This window comes from Anabrus simplex, chromosome 1 (assembly GCF_040414725.1).
Source record: "Anabrus simplex isolate iqAnaSimp1 chromosome 1, ASM4041472v1, whole genome shotgun sequence".
Lineage (NCBI taxonomy): Eukaryota > Metazoa > Arthropoda > Insecta > Orthoptera > Tettigoniidae > Anabrus > Anabrus simplex.
In genome coordinates, this window is record NC_090265.1 from 416133134 (window position 1) to 416160395 (window position 27262).

A 27262-nucleotide genomic window follows, 5' to 3' on the forward strand; every position below is an offset into this window, starting at 1 on the left:
TTTCTTCTCATTGAAGAGCTGACAAGAACATTGTTAATGTCTTAATTAGCTTTGAAGTACTACATATTTGGAAGTAAAAGGTTGTACCCACTTAGAATCAAAATGAAGCATTGCAGTTCTGGCACGGTTATTACAGGGTTGGTTTGATTTTGGTACTGTGCATAACACTTACTCTCTTCAGCAAAGTCTTCCAGTGTTTCATCATCAAAGAAACAATTAAACTAAATCAACACAGGACATATTAAAAAAGGATGTGTGGTCAGGAGGAGGGGAGGGAATATTAACATGTTCTAAGTCACCATCAGTCAATTCACTGCTACTGCCTCTGCTAAGCAGAGTCTTGGAGGGGCATGCCAATCCAACTGATAAGCCCAAATGGCACATCTGGGCGAAAGTCTGCAAATGCACGTGGCCTAACCACCCAAAAGCTGGTTCTATTCCCGTGATTTTAAGACTTGTGGCCGTGAAAACCATTTTTGAAATCTTAACTCATATTCTGCTTCTAATATAACCTTACTTCTGAAAAGGTCAGTCCACCCCTGGAATAATAATAGATAGATAAATAAATGAAAACACAATTATGTAACCAAATATATTTACCACATATGTAGTCGTTGAGTGTACAATATAACAAATCAAGTGTAATGTTAAAGAATTACTTTTGAATTGCTTTATACGATAAACGCCCAGTGATTACCATAAGGTATAATGAACTTAGGACAATAATAATATTGTTCAAGTTCAAATGTTACCCAATGTTTCTTTGATTCATTGTTAACATTATAATATACTGATAGAAAGAAATAATGGATAATATGGGCAATATTATACTTACACATATAGAACATCCATGATTTTCACTCTTTTGAGATTCATAGCTAAATTTGTGCAACTGCTTCAGCCAACAAACCACTTGTAAGTGTTGGAAGCTTTCTCAGGCACATGTGTCACTTCAAGCCGAATGTACACTGACTGAGCAAATGTCATGGGATAGCGGAGCACTGATGCGCCGGTGTATTGTCTGCGCACCACACGCCCCCTGTGCCAGCGGCAGTTGTATAGGAGACCTTGTGAGCAGTGACCGTGCATGTGACAGGTGTAACATGGAACGTCGTCGTGAGCTGACACCGTTCGAACGGGGTATGATGGTCGGTGCCTGACGGATGGGAAGTACGATTTCGGAAGTAGTGCCGGAATTCGGCTTCACACGATCAACCGTGTCCAGGGTGTATCGTGAATGGTTGAATGCGGGTGTCACCGTCCACAACAGATGAACGACCGGCCATCCAGCCACCCTCGATGACCGTGATTGGCGATATATGAGACGGATTGTCAGTAGTGACAGACGGGCAACTGTGCAACAAATCATGGCTCAATTCAACACAGGCCGTGCTAGACACGTCTCCCAGTAGATAATCCGTAGGAACATGGGTTGTAAGGGGTATGGGAGCCGGTGCCACTGTTAACCCAACGTCATTGCGCACAACGACGCGCATTTGTCGTCAGTCACCAGGGATGAACACTGGAACAATGGCATAACGTAATATGGTCGGACAAATCATGATTTCAACTGCACCATGCCGATGGGAGGCACTGTGTGTGGAGCAGACCACATGAAGCGATGGATCCCGCCTGCCTCGAAGGTGTGGTCCAGGGCGCTGGTGTCTCTGTTATGGTTTGGGGTGCATTTTCCTGGTATGGAATGGGCCCCCTAGTTGTTCTGGAAGAGACTTTGAATGGTACGCGGTATGTTGAGCTGCTCGGAGACCATCTCAACCCATTTTTGGCCTTCCAGCGCCCAGACAGTTCTGCGGTGTTTCAAGATGATAACGTGCCACTACATCTCTCCCATGTTGCCCGGGAATGGTTCCAGGAACATGCAGCGGAGGTCCAGCGACTGCCATGGCCACCCAGGAGCCCCGATATGAACCCTATCGAGCATATCTGGGATGTCCTGGAACGCAGGCTCCGTGCCATGGATCCTGCACCCACGAACAGACCAGCATTGGCAGCCGCTCTGCAAATGGTTTGGTGTCAGCTGCATCCAGAGGACTACCAGGGACTTGTCGACTCACTTCCGCAGAGTCTCACTGCAGTTCACGGGGCCAGAGGAGACCCACGCGCTATTAGGTGACTATCCCATGACATTTGCTAAGTCAGTGTATAAAACCCCAACTAAACCCCTCTTGCTACTCAGACTAGTACCAGCTCAGTTAAACTTCTATTACACTCTGATACCATATGGTATCAATGGGCACTAATGGGTTAAAAACATGAAGTTAGTTCCACATAGCATCAGTCAACACATTTTACCTTGCAAAAAACATTTAAATCACTCAAATGGTTTGTATTGTTGGCTAAAACGTCAAGGTGAGCGACTCAGTTCGTGTTCTTACATCACCACTGCCACAGTGACAGAGAGTTCTGGGAACCAGCCGAGGGCAGACACAGGGAAGCGTCAACGTTCCGTAGCCTGAGTTGGAATGGCGTGGCATACAGTACATGTAGTAACAATAATCCAGGTGAATGGCAACACAGATGATGGCGGATAGTTTTAAAGACCACACTACGATGAGTTGCAATTCAAATCCAGATGTTTTAGCATAGTACGTCAGGCAAAAGAAAAAAGGCCAGACTGCTGAATGGCCAGAATATGGAGATTGAAACATACATTCGGAGGACCAGCCTATAACTTGTACTTCTTACATTAGTGTATAATGTAACGAGGAAACAGGTTAAATGAGATGACAGTTTCATCTTTTATGCTAAATTTAATAATAATGAATTTTTTTTGTTTTATGTCCCATTAACCACTTTTACGGTTTTCGGAGATGCCAAGATGCTGGAATGTTGTCCCTTGGGAGTTCTTTCACATGCCGGTAAATCTACCAGCACAGGGTTGACGTATTTGAGCTCCTTCAAATATGACCAGACTGAGCCAGGATTTAACCTGCCAACTTGGGCTCAGAATCATGTTATATAATCATTGGCTAAATATCTTTTACTCTGTTTAAATTTCAGCTCAATCATCTGACCGTGGTAGTACTGATCACAGTCTCCCAGATGAAGATTTTTCAAGTCCATTGAGTGATGAGGATAATCGGATGAGGAAAATGGTGAAAGAAACTAAACCAAAGAATTTTATTGACAACAAAGCTCAGAAAATGATGGTTTGTATACAGTACATATCTATTTTTAAAAATGTAATTAATGATAGAATTACAAAAAAACCTGTTGCTTATGTCTAATATCAATCTTTACAGGAACGAATGGGTTATCGAGCTGGAAAAGGACTGGGAAAACATGCACAGGGAAGAGTGGATCCTGTGGAGATGTCCCGGCAACGAGGCAGGAGAGGTTTGGGTTTGCACATACCTGGACTGGAAGCTGCCGAGCTTGAATGGGATTCCAGCTTGGAGGTAAACTATGAGCTATTAAGTTTCTTGGTTTACTTCCTACATTCATGTTATGAATAAATTGAATCAATTGTTCTTATACTGTGCCATTGGGTGATGTCAATAAAGTGGAGAAATTGCTTTTTAATTCCATTTTTTGAGATAGTACTCACATCCATATCAATAAAGTGTATTCATTTTCTGAGCAATATTCCCCTCCAAGAGATGTTACTCTGTAACATTGGGTTGTGAGCAATATGTTCCACTTTTGTATAAAAAATTACAAGTTATTCTTTTACAGGAGAAATTTATCTCAGATTTTGGAATTGCCTCAATAGGTGACTCCTGTTTGATAGAGCAGCGAGTTTTAATTGCAATGATTGAGTATATAATGGTTTTAGGTCACATAAAAATGTATAAACCTTGCAGAGACTCATCATTATTTAACTATAAGGATCTTTACTGATTTGAGAGGGAAAATGTCAGGTTGCTAGCAGAAAACTTTCGAGGAGAAGATTCCATTAAGATAAGAGGAGGTGCATTATCTTATGAAGAAACAATGAGGATTTTTTTTTTTACATTATATAGGTTTTAACTTCTTTGTGAAATAGGAACATGAAATGGATAATTTGTAGCTAGAATAAAATGTATATAATGAAATTGTGCGCCACCTGAAAAAGATTTACAGGAATAATTGACTCTGTAGATCATGAAAGAACTCTTCTCCCAAGGCGAAGGTCATCAGGCTGACGAAGCTCCTAACTTGCTTCATTACCTTACCTGTTACTACTTAACTCTGAAAATAAATTTGGTTAGCCAGGTTTTTCCTTACTTGCCCAATAAAAGATTCACCATAAGTTTCACTACAAGAATTTACTATTGAAACAAAATAAAATATAATAAAACAAACACCAACAATATTAATCACATGATGAGACCAACTCATTTTACTACTTACAAAAATAAACCCCACAAACAACATCTACAATCTACAATCTACAAACATACATAGTTCCGAAGGCCATGTTTCACATTGATGAATTCATCCGGGAAAGACAACGGTCCAATGAATATTTTTCCTGATATATTAATCAATGAGATACCGTACCTCTATAGTTATTGCAATTCGTCCTGTTCCCTTGCTTATAGATAAGTACAATTACTGCTTTTGTCCAATCTGAAGGTACCTTACCAACACTTCATGCTAATCTTACTACTCTATAAAGCCATTTCATCTCTGCCTTCCCACTATACTTCACCATTTCATGTCTAATTTCATCTATTCCTGCTGCTTTATGACAGTGGAGTTTACATACATACATACATACATTATAGACTGTTATGCCTTTCAGTGTTCAGTCTGCAAGCCTCTGTGAATTTACTAAACGTCGCCACAATCCTCTATGTGCATTTTGTGCTGTGGCCTCATGTAGTTCTATACCTCCTGTCTTTAAGTCGTTAAAAACTGACTCTAGCCATTGTCGTCTTGGTCTCCCTCTACTTTTCTTACCCTCTGTAACAGAGTCCATTATTCTCCTAGGTAACCTATCCTCCTTCATTCGCCTCACATGAACGCACCACCGAAGCTGGTTTATGTGTACAGCTTCATCCATCAAGTTCATTCCTAACTTAGCCTTTATCTCCTCATTCCGAGTACCCTCCTGCCCTTTTTTTCCCACCTGTTTGTACCCGCAATCATTCTCGCTACTTTCATGCCTGTTACTTCTAACGTAAGAATAAGATATCCTGAGTCCACCCAGCTTTCACTCCTGTAAAGCAAACTTGGTCTGATAACAGACCAGTGTAAAGATAGTTTTGTCTGGGAGCTGACTTCCTTCTTACAGAACACTGTTGATTGCAACTGTGAACTCACTGCATTATCTTTACTACACCTTGATTCAATCTCACTTGCTATATTACCATCCTTGGAGAACACACAACCTAAATACTTAAAATTATCTACCTGTTCCAGCTTTGTATCACCAATCTGCCATTCGATTCTGTTGAATTTTTTACCTACTGACATCAATTTAGTCATGAAAAGGTTAACTTTCATACCATACTCATTGCATCTATTTTCAAGTTCCAAGATATTAGACTACAGGCTTTTGGCACAATCTGCAAGTTTTCAGCATAGGCCAGACTGCTTACTACATTTCCACCTAACTGAATCCCTCCCTGCCACTTTATACCTTTCAACAGATGATCCATATTAACTACGAGCAGCAAAAAAGATTACAGCGTTGTGTAACCCCTGTAAGTACACTGAACCAAGAACTCATTCTACCATCAATTCTCACTGCAGCCCAATTGTCAACATAAATGCCTCTGGTTGATTTTAATAATCTACCCTTAATTCCATAGTCCCCCAGCATGGTGAACATCTTTTCCCTTGGTATCCTGTCATATGCTTTCTCTAGATCTACGAAACATAAACACAACTGTCTATTTCTCTCGTAGCGTTACCTGGCTCATACTGAAAATCTGATCCTGACAGCCTCTCTGTGGTCTGAAACCACACTGGTTTTCATCCAACTTCCTCTCAACCACTGATTGCACCCTCCCTTCCAAGATGCCAATGAATATTTTTCCTGGTATACTAATCAATGAGATACCTTGATAGTTGTTTCAATCCTTCCTGTTCCCTTGCTTATAGACAAGTGCAATTACTGCTTTTGTCCAATCTGAAGGTACCTTACCAACACTCCATGCTAATCTTACTACTCTTTGAAGCCATTTCATCCCTGCCTTCCCACTATACTTCACCATTTCAGGTCTAATTTCATCTATTCCTGCTGCTTTCCTGGTCCAGTTCTTCCATCTAGTTTTGATAGTATTATGGAGCCTGTAGAGTATTTTGAGCTATTTTTTGATAAATATAATTCGTGATGAAACCTGTCTCTACAGTGACATAAAGAAACAAAAGAACACCCTCCTCACACAGAAGTCAAGACTAAATGAATGGAAACATCCTCAAGAATCAGATATAAAAGCACTCTTAGGAGTAGTGATAAACATGGGGCTTCACCCCTTCACGGATATTACTGAGTATTTATCTAAGGCATGGATTAGTAAGGTACCATTCTTTATGGACTATTTCCCCGTGATGCACAGTCTAACTTAAGCAAGCAAAGGGAATGGGTGTGTCGTGTGGTATGTGCCAGTTGAGTGAAGTCAGGTTGGGGGGGAAGTGGATGGGTGAAGTGGAGTGTGACGAGGAAGATGATCAGTATAGAGCAATATCGGGTCATTATCGGGAGATGGCAGGGAAGAATGAAGGAGGGAACTACCACTAGAAAGGAAGGGAAAGTAGAGATGGGAGTTAAGGGGGGGATGCTGTTGGTGGCAGCGGTGGTTACCATGCTGCTAGTTATTGGGAGCATGGAAGTAAATCTAGGCCCACAGAGCAGTGGCAACATGAGCTGGGAAGACATAGAAGTTATAAGGAAGGTGGTAAAGGTGGTAGTGGAGGAGCTCTGTAAGGAGCACGTAAAGACGAGGCAGTGGATTCAGGAATACACGAAAGATACTGAGGCAAAAATGGAAAACAGTGTGAGAGAAATTGTCACTAAGGGAGAAAATAAAAAATATGGAAGAGGAGCTGGTAAATCTGAAGAAAGAAATTGCAGCCAGCAGTCAGGATCATACGAAGAAATCCATATTTATTTACGGTGTGGAGGAAGAAAAGGCAGAAGCTAAAGTGGACGTTCTTTATAAAGTGGTAGATGTCATTCAAAATAAAATGAAAATTAACTTCAATGAGGTCGATGTAGATAATGCTGAGAGGGTAGGTAAGGAGAGAGGGCACAGACCCATAAAAGTCTTACATTCAAAAATAAAGGGTAGGATTCTCCACCTGTTCAATACAACTTAAAATGTGATATAAATTAAAATGTCACATTTTATTAATAATTTTTTTAGGTACCAGTTTCGACATTTTTTATGCCATCATCAGCCTAGGTTTAGCAAACAGGGACATTGAGTAAATTACATATGTATATACACAAATAAACCTTCTAAAAGTCTAGCAATTTATAATTGCATCACAATATAGAACATTTGACTGCATAAAACTCTCATATATACATCATAATAAAGTTCTAAACAAAAGGTAAAATTGATCTATATACAGCTCTGTGCATTTCTATCACCTGGTGATGTTAAATGCTACGATTGTGTTTAGAGTTACAGTAGCCAACAAGTTTTTGTAAAACCTTCTGTCTAGACTATCTACACAGCTGATTAAAATTAGAGTATTGACCTTGAAGCAATATATAAAATCTTTTTGAACATTCTATCATGAGAGATATCAGCATATATACATTGTTAGCTAAATTTTTCAGAGTATTACTATATAGTATAAGGCAGAAGAGCATTTATTGTCCGATGTTTGTTATGGATAATTCCTCAATGGATTATAATCGGAAAGCCATCATAAATTGGTCGTATTTTTTAGAATCAAGTAAAAGGCTTTCATAGCTTGTATCTTGCTTGAATCTTACTGAAATAGCTTGACTATCAGGGTATAAAATGGTTTTTAAACCTATATTTCAGTAGTATATCGTCGCTGCCGGGACAAAACCTCCTATGTGAAATATTTTAGCGTAGAACTTTGGACGGTAAGGTACTGTCATCTAAGGTGCAATATTGTGTGAACACTGTCAAGGCATTCTCGCTCTTCATAATGTATGTGCTGCGGGTCAGTATATCTCCAAAAATATCACATAGGAGGTTTTGTCCCGGCAATGATGATATTCAAACACGTGAATGGACTGAGGCCGTAGGTTCCGTTTTAACTTCTCGCCGGTATCGTGGTGCTTGAGGTCCGTTTTGAATCAGGATCCTTCTAGAATTACATTTGACCACCTGAAAACATTGTTTCTCATGAACTCGCACCCATTCACCTACGGCCTCAGTCCATTCACATGTTTGAATATACTACTGAAATATAGGTTTAAAAACCATTTTATACCCTGATAGTCAAGGTATTTCAGTAAGATTTAACCCTCTTAGTGTCAGGCCCGGTTGCTCACACTATGCCAAAAGTGCCAGACAGATTTAGAGAATTTTGCAGGTTCTCACTCTCTGGACTATATAGTTCACAAATATCATAACTATGACTTGAAATTTTTACTAAATGTTAACAAGAAGACATTCTTACCACTGAACTAAATTACAGCACTAAAATACTCATGGGTATTTTGAAAAAAAAAAAAAAGATTTTCCAAACAGTTTTAAAATACCAAAAATTAAAAATCAGAAACAAAACAGAAAAAAACCCAGAAAATTTAACTCAACGATAAATATTGATGACTTCTTTGAAATGTCCTATTTTATGTGAATAAACATGTAAAATTTTACATTTTTATCTTCAGTAGTTTAAGAGTTATGTACAATGGTATCGTAATATACAATTGGCATGTTCAACAATGGGATCGAACCTGGCACATGGGTTGTAATCAGGGTGACCAGATGGTGATACATTATCATTGTTCACAAGATGAAAGAATCTCAGATCAATTGGAATCTGTTTCTTGAGAACATATTTCCAAACCATGGATTATAACGGGAGTTTTTGATCCAATAAGAAAATATGCTCGGCCTTGTAGTTATACCTATTTCCAAAAAACAGCAATGAAAGCCTTCATTTCAGTCAATGTAACCGGGCACCACTGCTGTGCTCTGGCATATGGTGACAAGACATGATTTCTCATATCTGCTTGTCTCTGTAGTTATGAGATTCAATAATTGAGCCGTGAAAAATAAAATAAAAATACGCTATAGGTTTGCGTCTGCGTCTGTCTCGGGCCAGGAGTAATATAATAATCAGGTTAGGGTTGGTATTTTGCATCTTGACCAAATTGAATTTCACGGAAAACAGGAAATTGTTGCTGTTGGATATTGTTACAGCCGTCATCATCATCAGTACTGTCACTCATTACCTTTTTCAATGTTTACACTCGGACAATGAGCACGTGGTTGAGTGTTTACAGAAAACGCGCCGTTATCACCCCCAATAACACTTTCACTTTCCCCTTCCTCTCTTGTTGGAGGAATGAATTCCTCATCAGAGTCCTCATCATCCTTTTCTTCACTAAAAATTATTAAGATATACAGCCAGTTCGTCATCGTTAACAAAATAACTTCTCCCGCTAGTCGCCATTTTACTCACGCGGCATGGAGATCATACGTCGTAGATGCACACGGACTTTAGAAATTCAGTGCATGATAGGGAATGAATTTACGCACTATCTAGTGGCGTAGTTAAAATCTAATGACAATTCTCTATGGACTCGACACATAAGATGTTGCAATCTGACGGCCCAAGTTGTACTAACTCGTATAGAATTGCACGCTATCCAAACAACGATATATCGTGGTTGGCACTTTTCGCGTATATATGAAACAACGATATATCGTTGTCTGGCTGTCTACGGGTTAAGCAAGATACAAGCTGTGAAAGCCTTTTACTTGATTCTAAAATCAAAATTGGAGTGCATTAAAAATAGGATTACAAATATCCTTTGAGAAAACTGAGATCATGCCAATGAAACCCCTTGACATAAACAAAGTCATCATAAATGATCAAAAAATTAACATAGTCCTACAATTTAAATACCTTGGAGAAATCATTAGGCTATGCACAACTTAAGCGAGAAAGCAACATGGATAAATAGAACCAACAAATTGAAAAAAGCACAATTTCTAACCTGGTCAACTTATAACAAAAAAGTGCTTGTCCGTAGACATTAAGATTCAACACTGTGAAGAAGATCCACTTTCCAGCAATGAAATTACAAGAATTATTGACGAAGTTTCACCAGTCCCTCACATCTCTGGCAAGAGGATCACAAAAAGAAAACGAGCTGGCACTCCTTCAGGAAGTCAGGTGTTAACAAAGAGCCCCTATATAAAGCAACTAAAAGAAAAGGCTCTTGAAAAAGAAGAAAAACAGCTCCGAAAGACACAAAGGACAACCTCAAAGCGACGCCTTCTCTTTGATGCACCAGCTGAAGGGGAGGAACTGGAACTTGACCTCTGTGCTAGTGATGATGAAGACGATACTGCATGCATTTATTGCAATGATCTCTTCAGTAGGTCAAAACCAAGAGAGCACTGGTTGAAATGCAAGCAGCATGGTAAATGGTGTCATTCTGAGTGTGCTGGTGTTCCTCGTTCAGCCAAACGTTTTTGTCTGAACTTTGTGCAGACTACAATTTATTTACATTAATTTCTCTTAACAAAATCATTTTGCTCACATTGGCCTATGGGCAAATTATCATTCTATTCAATATTGTTTTAGTTTAGTAAACTAATATTATTGCTCCTCTGGAATGTGTAGCAAATTGATTGATATGAATGTGTTCTATAGAGTAATGTTTCAAAATCGAATGCAACTTTTTTTCTTGAAGTAGCAGGAGATGCATCAAATTTATTGTTCATTTTGGGAAAATTACATATTCAGTTATTTTGATACAGGCCTAAATTTCAGAATGCATATTAATTTCAATCTACGTATGTCAGTTTACCCAGAGACCAAGCCTAAAATGACATACTGTGAGCTTTTTGGATTTTTGTCTTTTTAATAACTGACATGTGAGAAATACACTTTGCAACTATACTGAATGATTACTAATATTTCCTATGTCGTGAGAAAATTGTAATCGTTTATTTATGCATTAAGACAAACTTTATACGAGGGTTGAGTTATAAGTCATGGCAACTAATTTTTTTCTCGCGAACAGCAGACAACACGGAAAATCTAATATATGCATTTGGAAATATAGGGCATGTACTTATGCATAGTACCTGAAGACAAATTCTGACTTCAGGAGATTCTCGTAGGAAAGTGACAGAACACAGGCCATTGCTAAACATTGTTTTATTATGGTATAGACAGCAAATACACAAGACTACGTACAAAGGACAGGTCTCCACTAGTTACAGACCCTCGAAATAATCACCCAAGGTTTCCATTGTGCGTTGCCAGCAGTGGGGCAGGCGCTGAATACCAATCACTGCATGTGTATCGCTAACGTATGACGCCTCTCTCCGAAATGCTGTTACGGTGTCCTCTTTGTTAGCAAACCGTTGTCCACGGAATGGCTTCTTGACTTTGGGGATTTGATCATAGTCACATGGTCTCAGATCAGGCGAATAAGGCAGGTGTGGAAGAACCTCCCATCTCCATGGTTGTAAGCGACGCTGAACGATGGCTGCTGTGTAGCTGTTGCGTTATTGTGAAGGATTATGGCATTGTCCAAAAGATCTGGACGTTTGGTTCGCACTGCACGGCACAATTGGTACAACAAAAAGGAATTGTAATAAACTGCATTGACATTGTGCCCCTCACACACTGGATGACACACAAGAACACCTTGAACATCGGCAGTTGATACTCTACCCCGTTTGAACGTCTCCACCCACCTCGCCACTGTTCTGTAGGGCATGGCATGCACGCGTAATGCTTCCTGCAGCTCTGCATGGCATTGGCATGCATTTCTGTCGTGGAGAACTTCTATTTTAATATACGATTGTTACTCCTGCTTGTTGACTTCCATTTTGTGACCCTCTCACTCACTAGTGTTGGCTACTGAATGCATGATTTGAAGCAGTGTATCGATTCATTCAAGTGTCCGAGTGAATCGATTCACAGGAACGGCGAGCTCATGGCCCATGATTCAGCTTACTCCCAGCGGACAGTGCTGAGTGGTGCACTCACTGGACTTACAAGGGGAGCCGAGCTTCCGCTGCAGCGAGACAGCGAATCATGGCACACCGAAAGAATCGTGAACGAGTGCGGCTCAGTGAGACACATGATACACACGGCTCCTTCTCGGCTCACTGGACGCGCGGAGAGCCGAGCTACCGCTGCAGCGAGACAGTGAATCATGTCACATCGAAAGAATCGTGAACGAGCCGGCTCAGTGAGACACAAGATACACACGGCTCCTTAACGGCTCACTGCAGCGAGACATACAGTGAGCCATGCTACACTGAAAGAATCGTGTGCTATAATGGACTCTCGAGCTCAGCTCATTTGAAAATAATACCCATTTGCATTCACTGTCCTCTTCTTACAGGTAGGTTTAAATAATAGATGGATTTATTTGCAGTGTTAAAAGGGTAGTATTACCGGGCGAGTTGCCCGTGCGCGTAGAGGCGCACAGCTGTGAGCTTGCATCCGGGAGATAGTAGGTTCAAATCCCACTATCGGCAGCCCTGAAGATGGTTTTCCGTGGTTTCCCATTTTCACACCAGGCAAATGCTGGGGCTGTACCTTAATTAAGGCCACGGCCGCTTCCTTCCAACTCCTAGGCCTTGCCTATCCCATCGTCACCCTTAGACCTATCTGTGTCGGTGCGACGTAAAGCCCCTAGCAAAAAAAAAAAAGGGTAGTCACAACATATTTCTGAAGTAGCTAGTAAGTAGGTAGGCTATGAGGCTATACTATTTATTAGTTTAATGAATCTTAGTATTATAACTTAGTTGACTGTGGCAATTAAACTCGACTTTAGCCTGCCCTATGACTATGAGTCATGCTCATAACCACTCAAAAGTACCCGTTTTATATTGGGAAGAACGGCTCAGTATTCTCTCAGTTCATATGTCACATCGTTGCACAAGACTTCAATCATATGTGGACAGACACAATAACAGTATGTTGAATCAGAAAATCAGCGGGCTACTCTACATCTCGGGTAGCCTATACAAAATATGACGATTTAGAAAATTCTCAGCAGATAGAGAAAAATACACATTTTCAAAAATGAATGAGCGAGTTGTCGTGTGGTTAATATCGCGTGGCTATGCGCTTGTATTCGGGGGATGGTGGGTTCGAATCCCACCGTCGGCAGCCGTTAAGATGGTTTTCCGTAGTTTTCTCCTTTTTCACACCAGGAAATGCTGGGACTGTACCTTAATTCAGGCCATGGCTGCTACCTTCCTAATCCTAACATTTCCCACCCTGCGTCGCCGGAAACCTTCGATGTATTAGAGTAACTAGCATTTTTCCTAAGAAAGGAGTTCATAGTATGAAGACCAGATAGCAGCTACGAGCACTGAATGCTGTTGCTGCTGTCGTACCAGCACATACTACACAGATGCAGTAGGAGCGGTGACCAATGAACCGTGAATCGGATCACTGTATCGATTCAGTAACATGAATAGAATCAAATGAATTGATTCAGTAAAATGAATTGAATGTCCCATCACTATCACTCACACACTGAACTTGGGGGCATGCTTAGACCCACACTGTTGTTTACATACACCATCTTGTGGCATCATACGCAGGCACATACCGTACATTTCCAAATGCCTATCTTAGATTTTCTGTGTTGTCTCCTCTTCGCGAGGAAAATAATTGTTGCCATGACTTACGACTTGACCTACGTATCTAAATTTATATTTAGGGTATGTCATTTTAGGCCAGTCTCCTCTAGGCTTTTGGGCTTATGCTGTGTCAAGAAAATAAAGTGAAATTCTTTACTTTTCGCAGAGAACTTTGCTCTGCGTCATCAGAAGGAAAAAAATCTCGACTGTCCTTGAGAAAGGCTTCTCAAACAATGAACTTTGAATTTAGAAGTTATAATAGAAGTGGAAATGGTACGTTCTTTCGTCACCAGATAGCTCCCCGGACGCGGTACAGTGCTAGCGTTCGAAGCGGAAGCTGACGGAACCATCAGAATAATAATAATAATTTCGTATGGCTATTTCTAGCCGAGTGCAGCCCTTGTAAGGCAGACCCTCCGATGAGGGTGGGCGGCATCTGCCATGTGTAGGTAACTGCGTGTTATTGTGGTGGAGGATAGTGTTATGTGTGGTGTGTGAGTTGCAGGGATGTTGGGGACAGCACAAACACCCAGCCCCCGGGCCATTAGAATTAACCAATGAAGGTTAAAACCCCCGACCCGGCCGGGAATCGAACCCGGGACCCTCTGAACCGAAGGCCAGTACGCTGACCATTCAGCCAACGAGTCGGACACCATCAGAATAAGAGGGTCACATAACATAACATGTGTACGCAACATATTACATTGACACAAGCCCGGAATGAAACATCTGGTGGTGAGGAACGTACGAATTTGCGAAACACCGAAACGAAATAACAATAGTGAAGGAACAGGCAAGGGAACTACGTAAATCCTTAATGGCTGGCAACCAGTATTACTTAAATGATAGCCAGTGTCACTGTTAAAATTGTTAGGATTTCTACGTGTTTCCAAAGCTTACACGTTATAATTCTCATGTTAAGTCCGTATTGAAATGTACGTAAATACAAAGTATGTTACAAGTGTTATTTTTAAAATCCACCTATTCACTACAAAAAGATCTAGTAAATTAAGAATTAAATCTTATCATAAAAAGTTCATTTATTTCTTTGACTGTTATGGTGTTAATCTGTTGCTATGGTAGCGTTGAATGACTGAATATATGTAGCTCGCACAAACTTTGCCTTTCATATTAAGGTAGTGTTGGCTGAAGTGCAATCTAGGATGATGCCCAGGGCATGTTTGCAGCCTTCCCCTTTCCATCTGATATCCTTATTTCCTACCTATTACATAGGCTGCAATATATAGAATAGCTATAATAATAATAATAATAATAATAATAATAATAATAATAATAATAATAATAATAATAATAATAATAATAATAATTATATATATATATTTTTTTTTTTGCGAGGGAGTGTGGAAAATCTTTCATAAGACGCTTGTGAGGGTCCGCACTCAACAAGTGTGTGGAGATTCTTACCCACTAAAAACCACACTCCCTTTTCCCACGACGTTTATCTCCGCCCCGGAAACCGCTCTCGCATTACTTCAGGGTGGATGTCGTGCTTAATGCATCTTGTGCTTCGTCTTCCTTCTTCTGCTTTACTGTCTATCGTAATCGTCCAGGTCCTTCTTCTTCTGACGCAGAATATTTTCTACGTAGACTGCCACCTGATCCCAAGATTCTTGACTTCGTAGCATTACTGACACGATCCCTTCTGGCGTCAATTCTCCGTGCATAACTTCTAAGCATCTTCTTTGTGGCAGCCAATGAACACACACAAAGAAAGTATGTATTACGTCATCGATATCACCGCAGTATATGCACACTGGACTAGTTGCTAGCCCTAGCCTATGAAGAAATTTTCGGAAGTATCCATGACCTGTCAAGAACTGTGTGAGATAGTAGTTCACTTCACCATGATTTCGGGCAACCCATACGCCCAGAGAAGGTATCAGTCTTTTCGTCCATTTCCCTCTAGAATCATCTTCCCATCTTGTTTGCCATCGTTGCATTCTGCGACTAAGAGCCCTTTTCCTTCCTAGCTCTTCTTGTGTGAGCCAAATTTCTTGTCTTTCGAAGGCTAACAAGTCAATAGGAGCTACTGCTGCTACTACTAGAATCGCAAGTTCTGATACTGTACGATATGCGCAAGCAATTCGTAAAGCTGCTCTCCGTTGTACAGCTGCAATTCTTGTCCGATATTTCACAATTTTTAACAATTCAGTCCAAATTTCTGAACTGTATAGTAGTATCGATTGGACAGTCGACATGAGAAGCTGCCTTTTACTAGATTTCAACCCCTTGATATTTCCCATGAGGCTACTCAGTGCAGTCATTGTTTTCGCTGCCTTATCTATTACCTGTTGGATGTGGTCCCAATATGTAAGCTTAGTATCAAGCGTTACACCAAGATATTTTGTGCTCCTAGTTGTTTCGATGGCTATCTGCCCGATCTGCATCGGTACAACAGTATTAATCCTTTTCCTCGTCAGGAGGACAATTTCCGTTTTATGATCTGCGAGTTCTAACTTGTGATTTATCATCCATTCTTTAACACGTCGCATCATCTGATTCAATTTAAATTGAGCCAGCTCTAGGTTACGGGTTACTGTCAGAGCAGCCACATCATCAGCATAATCCACAAGTTTTACATCTTCGGGCATCTCCAACCGTAACGAACCATCGTACATGATATTCCAAAGGTGTGGTCCGAGAATTGAGCCTTGCGCTGCACCAGCTGTGAGCCGTTTTCTTCTCTGACCATCTTCCGTGTCGTATAACAATGTACGGTCTTTCAAATAGTCTCGCAGTGTATACATGAGATATTCTGGTAGCTTGAAAGTTTCTTGTAGAGCTTCCAAAATACAACTCCATCTTACCGAGTTGAAAGCATTTTTAACATCTAGAGTCACAAGAAGCGTCAGCTTTCTAGAGTAATGATTACCCATTTGAGCTCGTTCTGCTATCTTCACTACTTCCTTCACAGCATCTAGCGTTGAGTGACCTCTGCGAAATCCATTTTGTTGGTCAGATAGGTCGCCAGCTAATCGGACTGCTGCTAGTATTCTCGGTTGTAGTACCTTCTCTAAACCTTTCCCGGCAGTGTCCAGCATACCCCCAGTTTTCCCTTTACTGATCAGAACCAATCTAGCTACCTTCCAACGAAAGCTAAAAATTCCCGCTTTCAAACAATTATTATACATTCTGAACAGCAGTTGAGGACATAATTCGACTGCCACCTTTAGTACTTCTGCTGGAATACCATCTGGTTCAGGGGCTTTCTTATTTCTAAGGGAATTAATTGCTGTTATCAATTCTTCAGTTGTGAAAGGTGGTACATTATCTAGTTCTTTCTCGGCCTCATCATCAATCCTCTCTGCATGATCAGGGACTAGTGTGTGTACTATTTCTTCCATGGTGCGTGGATCCATGATAGGGCTTGGTAGCATCCCGAATTTTTTCATGACAATTTTATACCCTAATCCCCATGGATTTTCATCCACTTCTTTAGACATTTCCCACCACTTGTCGGCTTTACTCTTTTTAATTGTACACTGACTGACAGAGCAAATGCAACACCAAGAAGGAGTGGTCAGAACTTTATGCCAATTGCAGGGTAGACTGACGTCACTGAGGTATGCTCATGATGTGAAATGCGCTGTTGTGCTGCGCACGTAGCGAACGATAAATGGGACACGGCGTTGGCGAATGGCCCACTTCGTACCGTGATTTCTCAGCCGACAGTCATTGTAGAACGTGTTGTCGTGTGCCACAGGACACGTGTATAGCTAAGAATGCCAGGCCGCCGTCAACGGAGGCATTTCCAGCAGACAGACGACTTTACGAGGGGTATGGTGATCGGGCTGAGAAGGGCAGGTTGGTCGCTTTGTCAAATCGCAGCCGATACCCATAGGGATGTGTCCACGGTGCAGCGCCTGTGGCGAAGATGGTTGGCGCAGGGACATGTGGCACGTGCGAGGGGTCCAGGCGCAGCCCGAGTGACGTCAGCACGCGAGGATCGGCGCATCCGCCGCCAAGCGGTGGCAGCCCCGCACGCCACGTCAACCGCCATTCTTCAGCATGTGCAAGACACCCTGGCTGTTCCAATATCGACCAGAACAATTTCCCGTCAATTGGTTGAAGGAGGCCTGCACTCCCGGCATCCGCTCAGAAGACTACCATTGACTCCACAGCATAGACGTGCACGCCTGGCATGGTGCCGGGCTAGAGCGACTTGGATGAGGGAATGGCGGAACGTCGTGTTCTCCGATGAGTCACGCTTCTGTTCTGTCAGTGATAGTCGCCGCAGACGAGTGTGGCGTCGGCGTGGAGAAAGGTCAAATCCGGCAGTAACTGTGGAGCGCCCTGCTGCTAGACAACGCGGCATCGAGGTTTGGGGCGCTATTGGGTATGATTCCACGTCACCTCTAGTGCGTATTCGAGGCACGTTAAATGCCCACCGCTACGTGCAGCATGCGCTGCGGCCGGTGGCACTCCCGTACCTTCAGGGGCTGCCCAATGCTCTGTTTCAGCAGGATAATGCCTGCCCACACACTGCTCGCATCTCCCAACAGGCTCTACGAGGTGTACAGATGCTTCCGTGGCCAGCGTACTCTCCGGATCTCTCACCAATCGAACACGTGTGGGATCTCATTGGACGCCGTTTGCAAACTCTGCCCCAGCCTCGTACGGACGACCAACTGTGGCAAATGGTTGACAGAGAATGGAGAACCATCCCTCAGGACACCATCCGCACTCTTATTGACTCTGTACCTTGACGTGTTTCTGCGTGCATCGCCGCTCGCGGTGGTCCTACATCCTACTGAGTCGATGCCGTGCGCATTGTGTAACCTGCATATCGGTTTGAAATAAACATCAATTATTCTTCCGTGCCGACTCTGTTTTTTCCCCAACTTTCATCCCTTTCGAACCACTCCTCCTTGGTGTTGCATTTGCTCTGTCAGTCAGTGTATTTCACAGTCTTTTCTTCATAGTCTTATACTCTACTGAGAGAGCTTCATCGTTATGTCGTGCTCTTTGTGTCCTTCGTCTGAGTTGCAGGCATTGTTTCCTCAGCTCAGCAATTTCTTCATTCCACCGATATGCTGGACGCTTGTCTCTCCGTTGTTTGATTCTGGTCATTGATACGTCGCATGCTTGAATAATAATAATAATAATAATAATAATAATAATAATAATAATAATAATATACTCATACTTTAATTAGGACATTACTTTGCATTTATGCTCAATTCTACATCTCATCGAGATTATAAATGATTTAAAGTGTAAAAGTATATGTACACTTCGCAGTGATATGAAGAATATCAAATGACTTCTTCTTCTCTACTACAACAACATTAATACATATATGCCCAATTCCATACCTCATCAAGATTGTGAGTTTTGACTTGTACCTACGTTCCTGAATACTATGAAGAATACTAAAAGACTTCTTCTTCACATATATTCCCACAGCTTAGTGAACAAGTGTTTTAAGGAAATTCTAAAAACATATTTTCATAGTGTCAAACTTCTATGTTTTTAAGACAGTCTTTAAAACAACTGTGTTTCAAATATGTTGTCCTACACATGATATGGCTGAAGATGACCTTTAAATAGGTCAAAACTAGTTCTATTAAATGTTTATTTAATAAATACTATTTAATTTGTATTGAAAAGTTGGATTTAACTCACTTATTATAATTTAGCTATATGCATGTTGTCTGTGTAAATAAAGCTCCTGGTGACTATCAGGTCAAAGCAGGAATATTTGGGTTGAAAAGTTAAAAATGAGGAATGCAATGCATAGTAAGACTTGAAGAAGAATGGCTCAGAAAACTTGTCTGGTGAGAAAGGAAGGGTCATAATTTGAAATTCTAGTAGATTATCTTCTTGTCATCTTCATCAACTAAAGATGTATGCAGATGGAGAGTAGCTAGGGGGAGATAAGATGAATCTGATTTCAGATTGTGGGATTTGTTGGGCCTGAGTGCTGTCTAATGTCCAGCTTCAGAAATGCTGCTGCGAGCAGATCAGAGGGAGAGGATAATTGGTTCCTGTTGTGTATGGTGGTGGTAGTATTCGTCCAAATACTTCAGTGATGGTTAAGTCATTTCACTTGGGAAGAAATGCTACTACACAAGGCTTGGGTTAAACAGAAAATAAAGGAATTGTGATTTATAAGTAGAAAGAGGACTACAGATGTAATTCATTTCAAATGTTCATGTTCATTGGGAAAATTGGTTATCATCCTTTCCCAACCTCAGGCCTCTGCGGAAACCCCAAGTTCTCTTTTAACTTCTTGTGTCTAATAATCATGTATATGCTACGATTGTTGATTTTATGTTCTTATATGGTGTTTAGGTGGTGACAGTGGAAGAAACAGTAGCATGGCTTGCAGAGGATGATCATAAACCTATCTCAGAAAAGGAGCTCAGTCATTGGGCAAAAGAAGGACCTCGAAAACTTGCAATTGATGATGAAACTCATTTCTGTGATCCAAATGTATTGAAGAATGTATTGAGTTCTAAGGTAAGTTAATGTAATGACCAACAAAAGTTTTATAAAAGTAAGAACTATAACTTGTTATTGTAACAGATAATTTAGGTATAGGAAAGATTGGAATTGGAGTTTGGGCATTAACTGTTTACGTTGGAGACTAGTTGAGTGGTGTTCATTTGACAAACTTGATAGAACTATAGTGACTATATTGATACAGTGCGGCCAAGTCAGTTCAGTTTCTGATTGGCTGGCCTAGATTTGCACACAATGCACCATATTCCTCCCTAGCAGTGCATTGTAAACATGTTGTTTTAATGGTCGTAGTTTGCAGAGTTGGTGAAAATGCCAAATTGTTGTGCATTTGGCTGTACCAACAGGCTGGAGAAAGGATTTATCATGAAGGTATTTCCCAGGGACCCAATTCGAAGGAAGCAATGGGCTGCCATGTTAAAAGAGAATTGTGGTCTCCTACTGACACATTGTGTTTATGTGAAGCAAGTCTATGATACTTACGGCTGATTGCATAAACAAAGCCTAGTTTTAAGCCTACATCTACATAAACAAAGTTTAAGTTGCGTACGATGTTCCATTGCATAAACAATGTTCAGTCAGTGTTTAGCTAGACATTGTTTAAAATTTCAGTATTGGTTTGAAAATGGAAATAGGAGTATCTTCCATGCAACTCCTTGCTTGTCACAACCAGTGAAATTCGTTGGTGTGCACGCTAAACGTTAGTCAGCTGTCATCTTTCTACACATTACTAAAATATGGCTAAGCGTGAGCTTGAGTTGCCCGCAGATAAGAATATCACTTTCGCTGAAAATGAAATCTCATATAATATTATTGACACTAAAACGACACGCCACCGTGCGAGGAAGTAAAGCTTTGATTATAGTGTTGTTATGGTGGGTGTAATCTAGATACTGGTGCTTCGGCAAAGGGAAGATGAAACTATAGCACTGTGTAACTGAATGAGTTGTACGGGCCAAATAGATGCGGCTTGCGTTCTGGAGATCATAGGTTTGAAACGTACCATTGGCAGCCCTAAAGATTGTTTACGTAGTTTCCCCATTTGTACAGCAGACGAATACTGGGGCTGTTATTATGGCCACGGCTCTTCGTTCTCAGTTGTTGCCTTTTCCTGTCTCATAGTTGCTGAAAACTTATCTGAATTAGCACGACGATTAAGTGGGAGAAAAAAATCGCACTCAACCTACTTTGTAGTATCACTATTATGTGTATTTACTTGGCAGTAAATATAACTGAATCCGTCCCGATTGATGTATGTGACAACCCTCTGACAATCGGGACAAGTTATTCTGATATGTATATAGTCGAAATGATCTATAATTCCAGGGAAATTATCACAAATATAATAAAATATATTGGTTACCAAGAATTATAGTCAAGTTGACAGTTACTGGACTGTCCCTTGTATCATATATTATCGGGCGAGTTGGCCGTGCGCGTAGAGGCGCGCGGCTGTGAGCTTGCATCCGGGAGATAGGGGGTTCGAATCCTACTGTCGGCAGCCCTGAAAATGGTTTTCCGTGGTTTCCCATTTTCACACCAGGCAAATGCTGGGGCTGTACCTTACTTAAGGCCACGGCCGCTTCCTTCCAACTCCTAGGCCATTCCTATCCCATCGTCGCCATAAGATCTATCTGTGTCGGTGCGACGTAAAGCACCTAGCAAAAAAAAAAAAAGTATCATATATTTCATGGTACGTAACCTCCGATTGTGATTCACTCCTAAAATTTGAGGTTAAGCAGTGTTTAAACATGGCCGGTTGAATATCGGTTTTAGGGGCTGTCTAAGTGATAAATAATGTCTATGCAATATGGCAGCCATACTTCAACATTGTCCAACCGTAAACATTGTCTAAATACCGTTTCTGCAATCAACCCTTAATGTTTTTTAAAGGTAATCTGAATACCTACAGTATAGTTCGCTGGAATGACTGGCATGTTATTTTATTTCACTAGGTGAGTTTGAATCCCACTGTCGGCAGCCCTGAAGGTAGTTTTTCATGGTTTCCCATCTTCACAGCAGGCAAATGCTGGGCCTTTACCTTAATTACGGCCACAGCCGCTTCCTTCTCACTCCTAGGCATTTCTTATCCGATAGTTGCCGTAAGACCTATCTGTGTTGGGGTGACGTTAAACAAATTGTAAAAAATTTCACTAGGCGCGCTTTGTGCTGCATATTTGGGAAAAGGTCTGAGAGGCTGGGAAAATAATTCTAAAATATAATGCTGTTCCGAAAAGAAGGAAGCCTACCATCACTAGGAAACCATTGATGTAGGTGCGGCAATGTAGTTAAATATAGTAACACTACTACTATCACTGACAACACATATAATTTTCACTCAACACAAACTCAATGATAATGCTTGAAATAAATGCACAATAATTTACGATTGATCTGCGAAGAGTTATCAATATGGTATGACTGATCTACGATAGCTCGCTATGTCAACAACTGACTGACTGAACTTGTAACTCGCTCACTGAACTCTTTACAAGCAAAATACACAGTAGACGTGATACTGTATAGACTTTTGGGCTTATGCCGTGTCAAGAAAATAAGGTGAAATTCTTAACGTTTCGCAGAGAACTGTGCTCTGCGTCGTAAGAAGAAAATCTCGACTGTCCATGAGAAAGGCTTGGGAAACACAGATGGTTACTTACCGTGATAAACATGAGTTAACCTTAACCTAACTTTCCTTTAGTTAATATTCCCATGACCAGAAATTTCTTCTGTAACGCACACCATTGAATGCAGCACTTCCTTACCCATCAAGCAATGCCCATATCCAATCAACCCAGATAAGCACAACTTTGGCATTGAGAAGCTTCAAGAGATGGAAGGACAAGGTCTCATCGAACCCTCTATATCCTGTTGGGCTTGACGTATCGTCCTACCGAATAAGAAGAAGAAGAATGGGGAGTATCGACTGTGTATGGACTTGCAAGAGATAATTCTCATGGTTGGCCCGTATTGAAGCTGACTATAAGCAAATTATCACAAAATAATTTATTCTATCATACCACCGTGGCATGTATTGAATAGGTGGTACGATAGAATAAATTATTTTGTGATAATTTGCTTGTGTGTGGACTTCCGCAAGTTAAACGAGAAGACCCTCAGTGACGCCTACCCCATGCCTGACCTGAAGGACTCACTGAAACAAGTAGAAACAAGTGGATGTAGGATTTTCAGAACACTGGATCTCAACTCTGGGTACTGGCAACTGGAGGTCGAGGAAAGTTTTTTAGGCCACTGACCACCTTCATGACACTGAGAGGATTGTACCAGTTTACAGTAATGCCTTTCGAATTGAAGAATGCTCCTGCAAACTTCATGTGACTGATGGATAAGGTATTGTCAGGATATGTTGGAGATTTATGCCAAGTGTATCTCGACGACATCTTAATCCACAGCAAGAATTTTCAAGAAACCTTGTACATCTGAAGAAAGTGCTGGAATGACTGAATTGTTTTTTGCTAGCGGCTTTACATTGCACCGACACAGATAGGTCTTATGGCGACGATGGGATAGGGAAGACCTAGGAGTTGGAAGGAAGCGGCCATGGCCTTAATTAAGGTGCAGCCTCAGCATTTGCCTGGTGTGAAAATGGGAAACCACGGAAAACCATCTTCAGGGCTGCCGACAGTGGGATTTGAACCCACTATCTCCTGGATGCAAGCTCACAGCTGCACGCCCCTAACCGCACAGCCAACTTGCCCGGTCGACTGAAAATTCGTGGACTGACTTGCCAACTGGAGAAGTGCTACTTCACCCAGCCCCGCGTAGAATATCTTGGCCATGTCCTAACTTCTGAAGGTTGAGAAAGGCAACCGGAGAAGAATCGAGCTAGCGGAGAAACTGAACGCCCGTGGATCAAGAGACAAGTACGTCAGTTCCTTGGCTTGTGTGGATAGTATAGCAGCTTCGTGCCACACTTTGAAGAAAAGGCAATACCACTCACTGATCTACTCCATCACTACTGCCCATTCCAATGGACCAGCAAGGAAGAGGCAGCATTCCAAGGCATTAAGGCTGCGGTATGCAACGCTCCCAGTTTAGCCCATCTCGACCCTCAATGGAAGATGTGCCTGCAGACGGGTGCAAGCGATTCCGGCTTAGGAACAGTGTTATTCCAGGAGAAGAGTGACGGTGGAAGGGACATTGAGTATGCCAGCACAAAGCTATCTCCCACCGAACAACACTACTGCCTGCCGAGAAGGAAGACTTAGCCGTGGTGTGGGCCATGGGCAAATTCAGAGGCTACTTGGAGAGAAGACATTTCAAGCTGTACACCTATAATGCAGCTCTCAAATGGTTAAACTCGGTCTCTGGCTCGAAATCTAAACCGATGCGATGGGCTCTGTTAATCACAGAATTCGATTTTAATGTGTGATAATCCTTCAATTTCAGTGAAGAAGAGGAATCTATCTTCTGTATCTTGTATGGTTTCTCCTACTCATTTCACTTCTGATAAGCTAAATATTCCCCTTTTTATTTGATCAAGCCCTGCATCCAATTCTGTTAATTGTTCTCCTACAAGCTGTTCTAATTGTGTGCATTAGGAAGTAGCATTTTGCACAATGTCATGACCTTTCTTCGACATAGCTGAAAGTCTCCTAGCATTATCATGCCCTTCAATGCAGGGGGGACTATGGGTATTTTCTTTTTCTTCTCTTCATGTTGGAAGATTATACAACATACCGTCCTTATCGTAGGAACAAATGCCTTTGCCATGGAGAAAACTCTACTTGGGGGTTTTCACCAAACATTTCAGTCACTGAAGAACCATCATCTTTCTAAGAGAGTGTGTTTGCCATTTGGCTCCTTTACCAAGTTGGGTTATTACGTTGCCCACCAGCTGGCGTTGAGTTGTTTACTGTATGGCCTGATCTGTTACTGTGTCAGTGTTGCAGTAGTGGATTTCCAAAAGTTGAATAAATTAATTAACTTTTCAGAAAGTGTAAATGGAAATAGAGACTATCGTTAGTTTGAAGGTAGAGCCCATGAGTAGTTAATGGGGTAATACGGTACCTTTTACAGCATTCATGGAAGTTAACCAACTATGAACTTCATGTTACAACACTTAGGATAGAACGAAGAACATGCCATTTAATTTCCAAACATATTTATGATTATTTGAAGTTTTTTTTTTTTTTTTGTGCTATGGAAATTCAGGAAGAACTTCTGGCATCAAAAAAGACAAAATCATCTTGCAAGTTTTAAGTCCCAAGCACCTAGCTTCTGCTTCATTCAAGGTAGGCCTGGATGATTTCCAAAGTATTACTATTCTTGTTATTATCAGAAATATTTGATCTTTCTTTCATTCTTGTTCAGGTTTCAGTACAATTATCCCATGAATTATGGAAAGTTTGTGTGATTTTGTTTTTAAATTTCTGATGGAAATTGTCTTTTCTTGTGGATAGGATTTTGCAGGGCAAAATTTTCTTGTCCCTAATTTTACAGGTTTCATTTGTGTACTTGTTCTCTCATATTTGTGATTTTGAAACTTGTGAAATGGTTATTATGTATTAATATTGCAGAATATTAACATGTTAAAGAGTTAAATATAGATCATCATCATCATCGTCATGATCGTAGGCATTCACTTACCAGCGAGTATAATGATGTCTTCCGAATGCATCAAGGTCATTGATCATGAATTCCTAGGTAGCTAAAGAGAGCAATTCTGCCACAATGCTAGGTCATCAAAACAGCCTAAGCTGTTGTAGAATTGGGTGGTCATATCTTCTGAGATTTTCTTGTTCTTTTCTGCAATCTCCTTGTCAATGCCTTTGTCCCTGTTGTTCAAAATGTTGTGGGCCCTCATGAACATGGGTTCACATCAGTCAATTGGACACATCCTCCCAGTTGCCAACATTGGTTTAGCATTTCTTGATTTTACATTAACGTTCTAAAGTCTAATGCTGAAATAGCCGTTCTGACAACTGAGTTTATTTTGAATCATTAAACTGGAGAAGGCACACCATTCCTTTTCTATGTATATTGCTACTTGTTTAGGAGATGCGAAGTGTGGCAAAGAAAAATAGTAGAAAGGCGAGTAGAATTAAGTTTGGAAAGAATACTTATGTCAGAACTTTTAATTCATGATGCAGCAGGCTTTCAAATTTCTCTTGAGAATGTCCCCACATGACTTTCAGTTCTTGTTGACAATAATTGGGTCTGAAATTGCAAGTAATGATACAGATTATCGGAAAGCCGGCTCCACTAATGACAGGCTATTTTCTTTTATAGATAGGCTATAACTTTAAGACTCCTAGCAACTGGTGACATTTCACTTATATACTTATTTGTCTAGAGTATCAAAATAAGCAATTTCCGTTACTGTGTCTGAGGTGTTTGAAGTTTTATACAACAGTATCAAGAAATTAGTAAAGGTACGAAATAAAGAAAATCTTCATTTAACCTATTTAGGGTAGTATTATCTGGATGATATAAAAGCAATTATGGGAGGTTAGGTTATTCAACGAGGAGCGCAGCTGGAAATGAAACTACATTAGAACACAGCTAAAAGAATATCATACAGAATTAAAGGTACTGTATATTAGAACTTTCGTTTGCGATTTGATAGTAAATTTTTAGAAAAAATAAGAAATCATTGTATTCCGCGCTACAAATTTGCATGCTCTAATTGCGTGCTTGCGCATGTGCGAGCCGAAATGTTAATGAAAAAACAAAAAGTTAATGAAAAGTTTCATTCACAGAAGATAAAAGAAATTTTGTTTATCAACATGCTCGAAAACACGCTATTTTGTGTATTAACACCCAAAAATGTTCATGAACATTGTTCATTAACAAAGTTAACGAAAACATCTTGGTGTGGACGCACCTTGATATGTATTTACTGATCCCGCTGGTATGTGGTGTAGTCGGTTTGTTGTCATTCTTCTGTTTCCAAATTTTCAAATTGGATCATATTTGAGATCGCTGATGTTTGAAGGTGTTTAAATGTAACAACTCTGTGTTGTCGGCTCCCTGCACCTTAAGGAATTACTATGGCACAAAATTGACACCCTGGTTTATTTTAGTAT

At 40.8% G+C, this 27262-nt stretch overlaps 1 protein-coding gene across 1 annotated transcript in view; it reads left to right on the forward strand.

Annotated features, from left to right (window-relative positions):
• The window catches only part of Cmtr1 (Cap methyltransferase 1), a 240378-nt gene that overhangs the window by 37371 nt on the left and 175745 nt on the right, over positions 1-27262 (forward strand). Inside the window, exons 3-5 of the mRNA XM_067135097.2 lie at positions 3022-3170; positions 3264-3419; positions 20046-20213. Coding sequence (XP_066991198.1) covers positions 3022-3170; positions 3264-3419; positions 20046-20213 — 473 coding nt within the window. The remainder of the gene's footprint in view (positions 1-3021; positions 3171-3263; positions 3420-20045; positions 20214-27262) is intronic.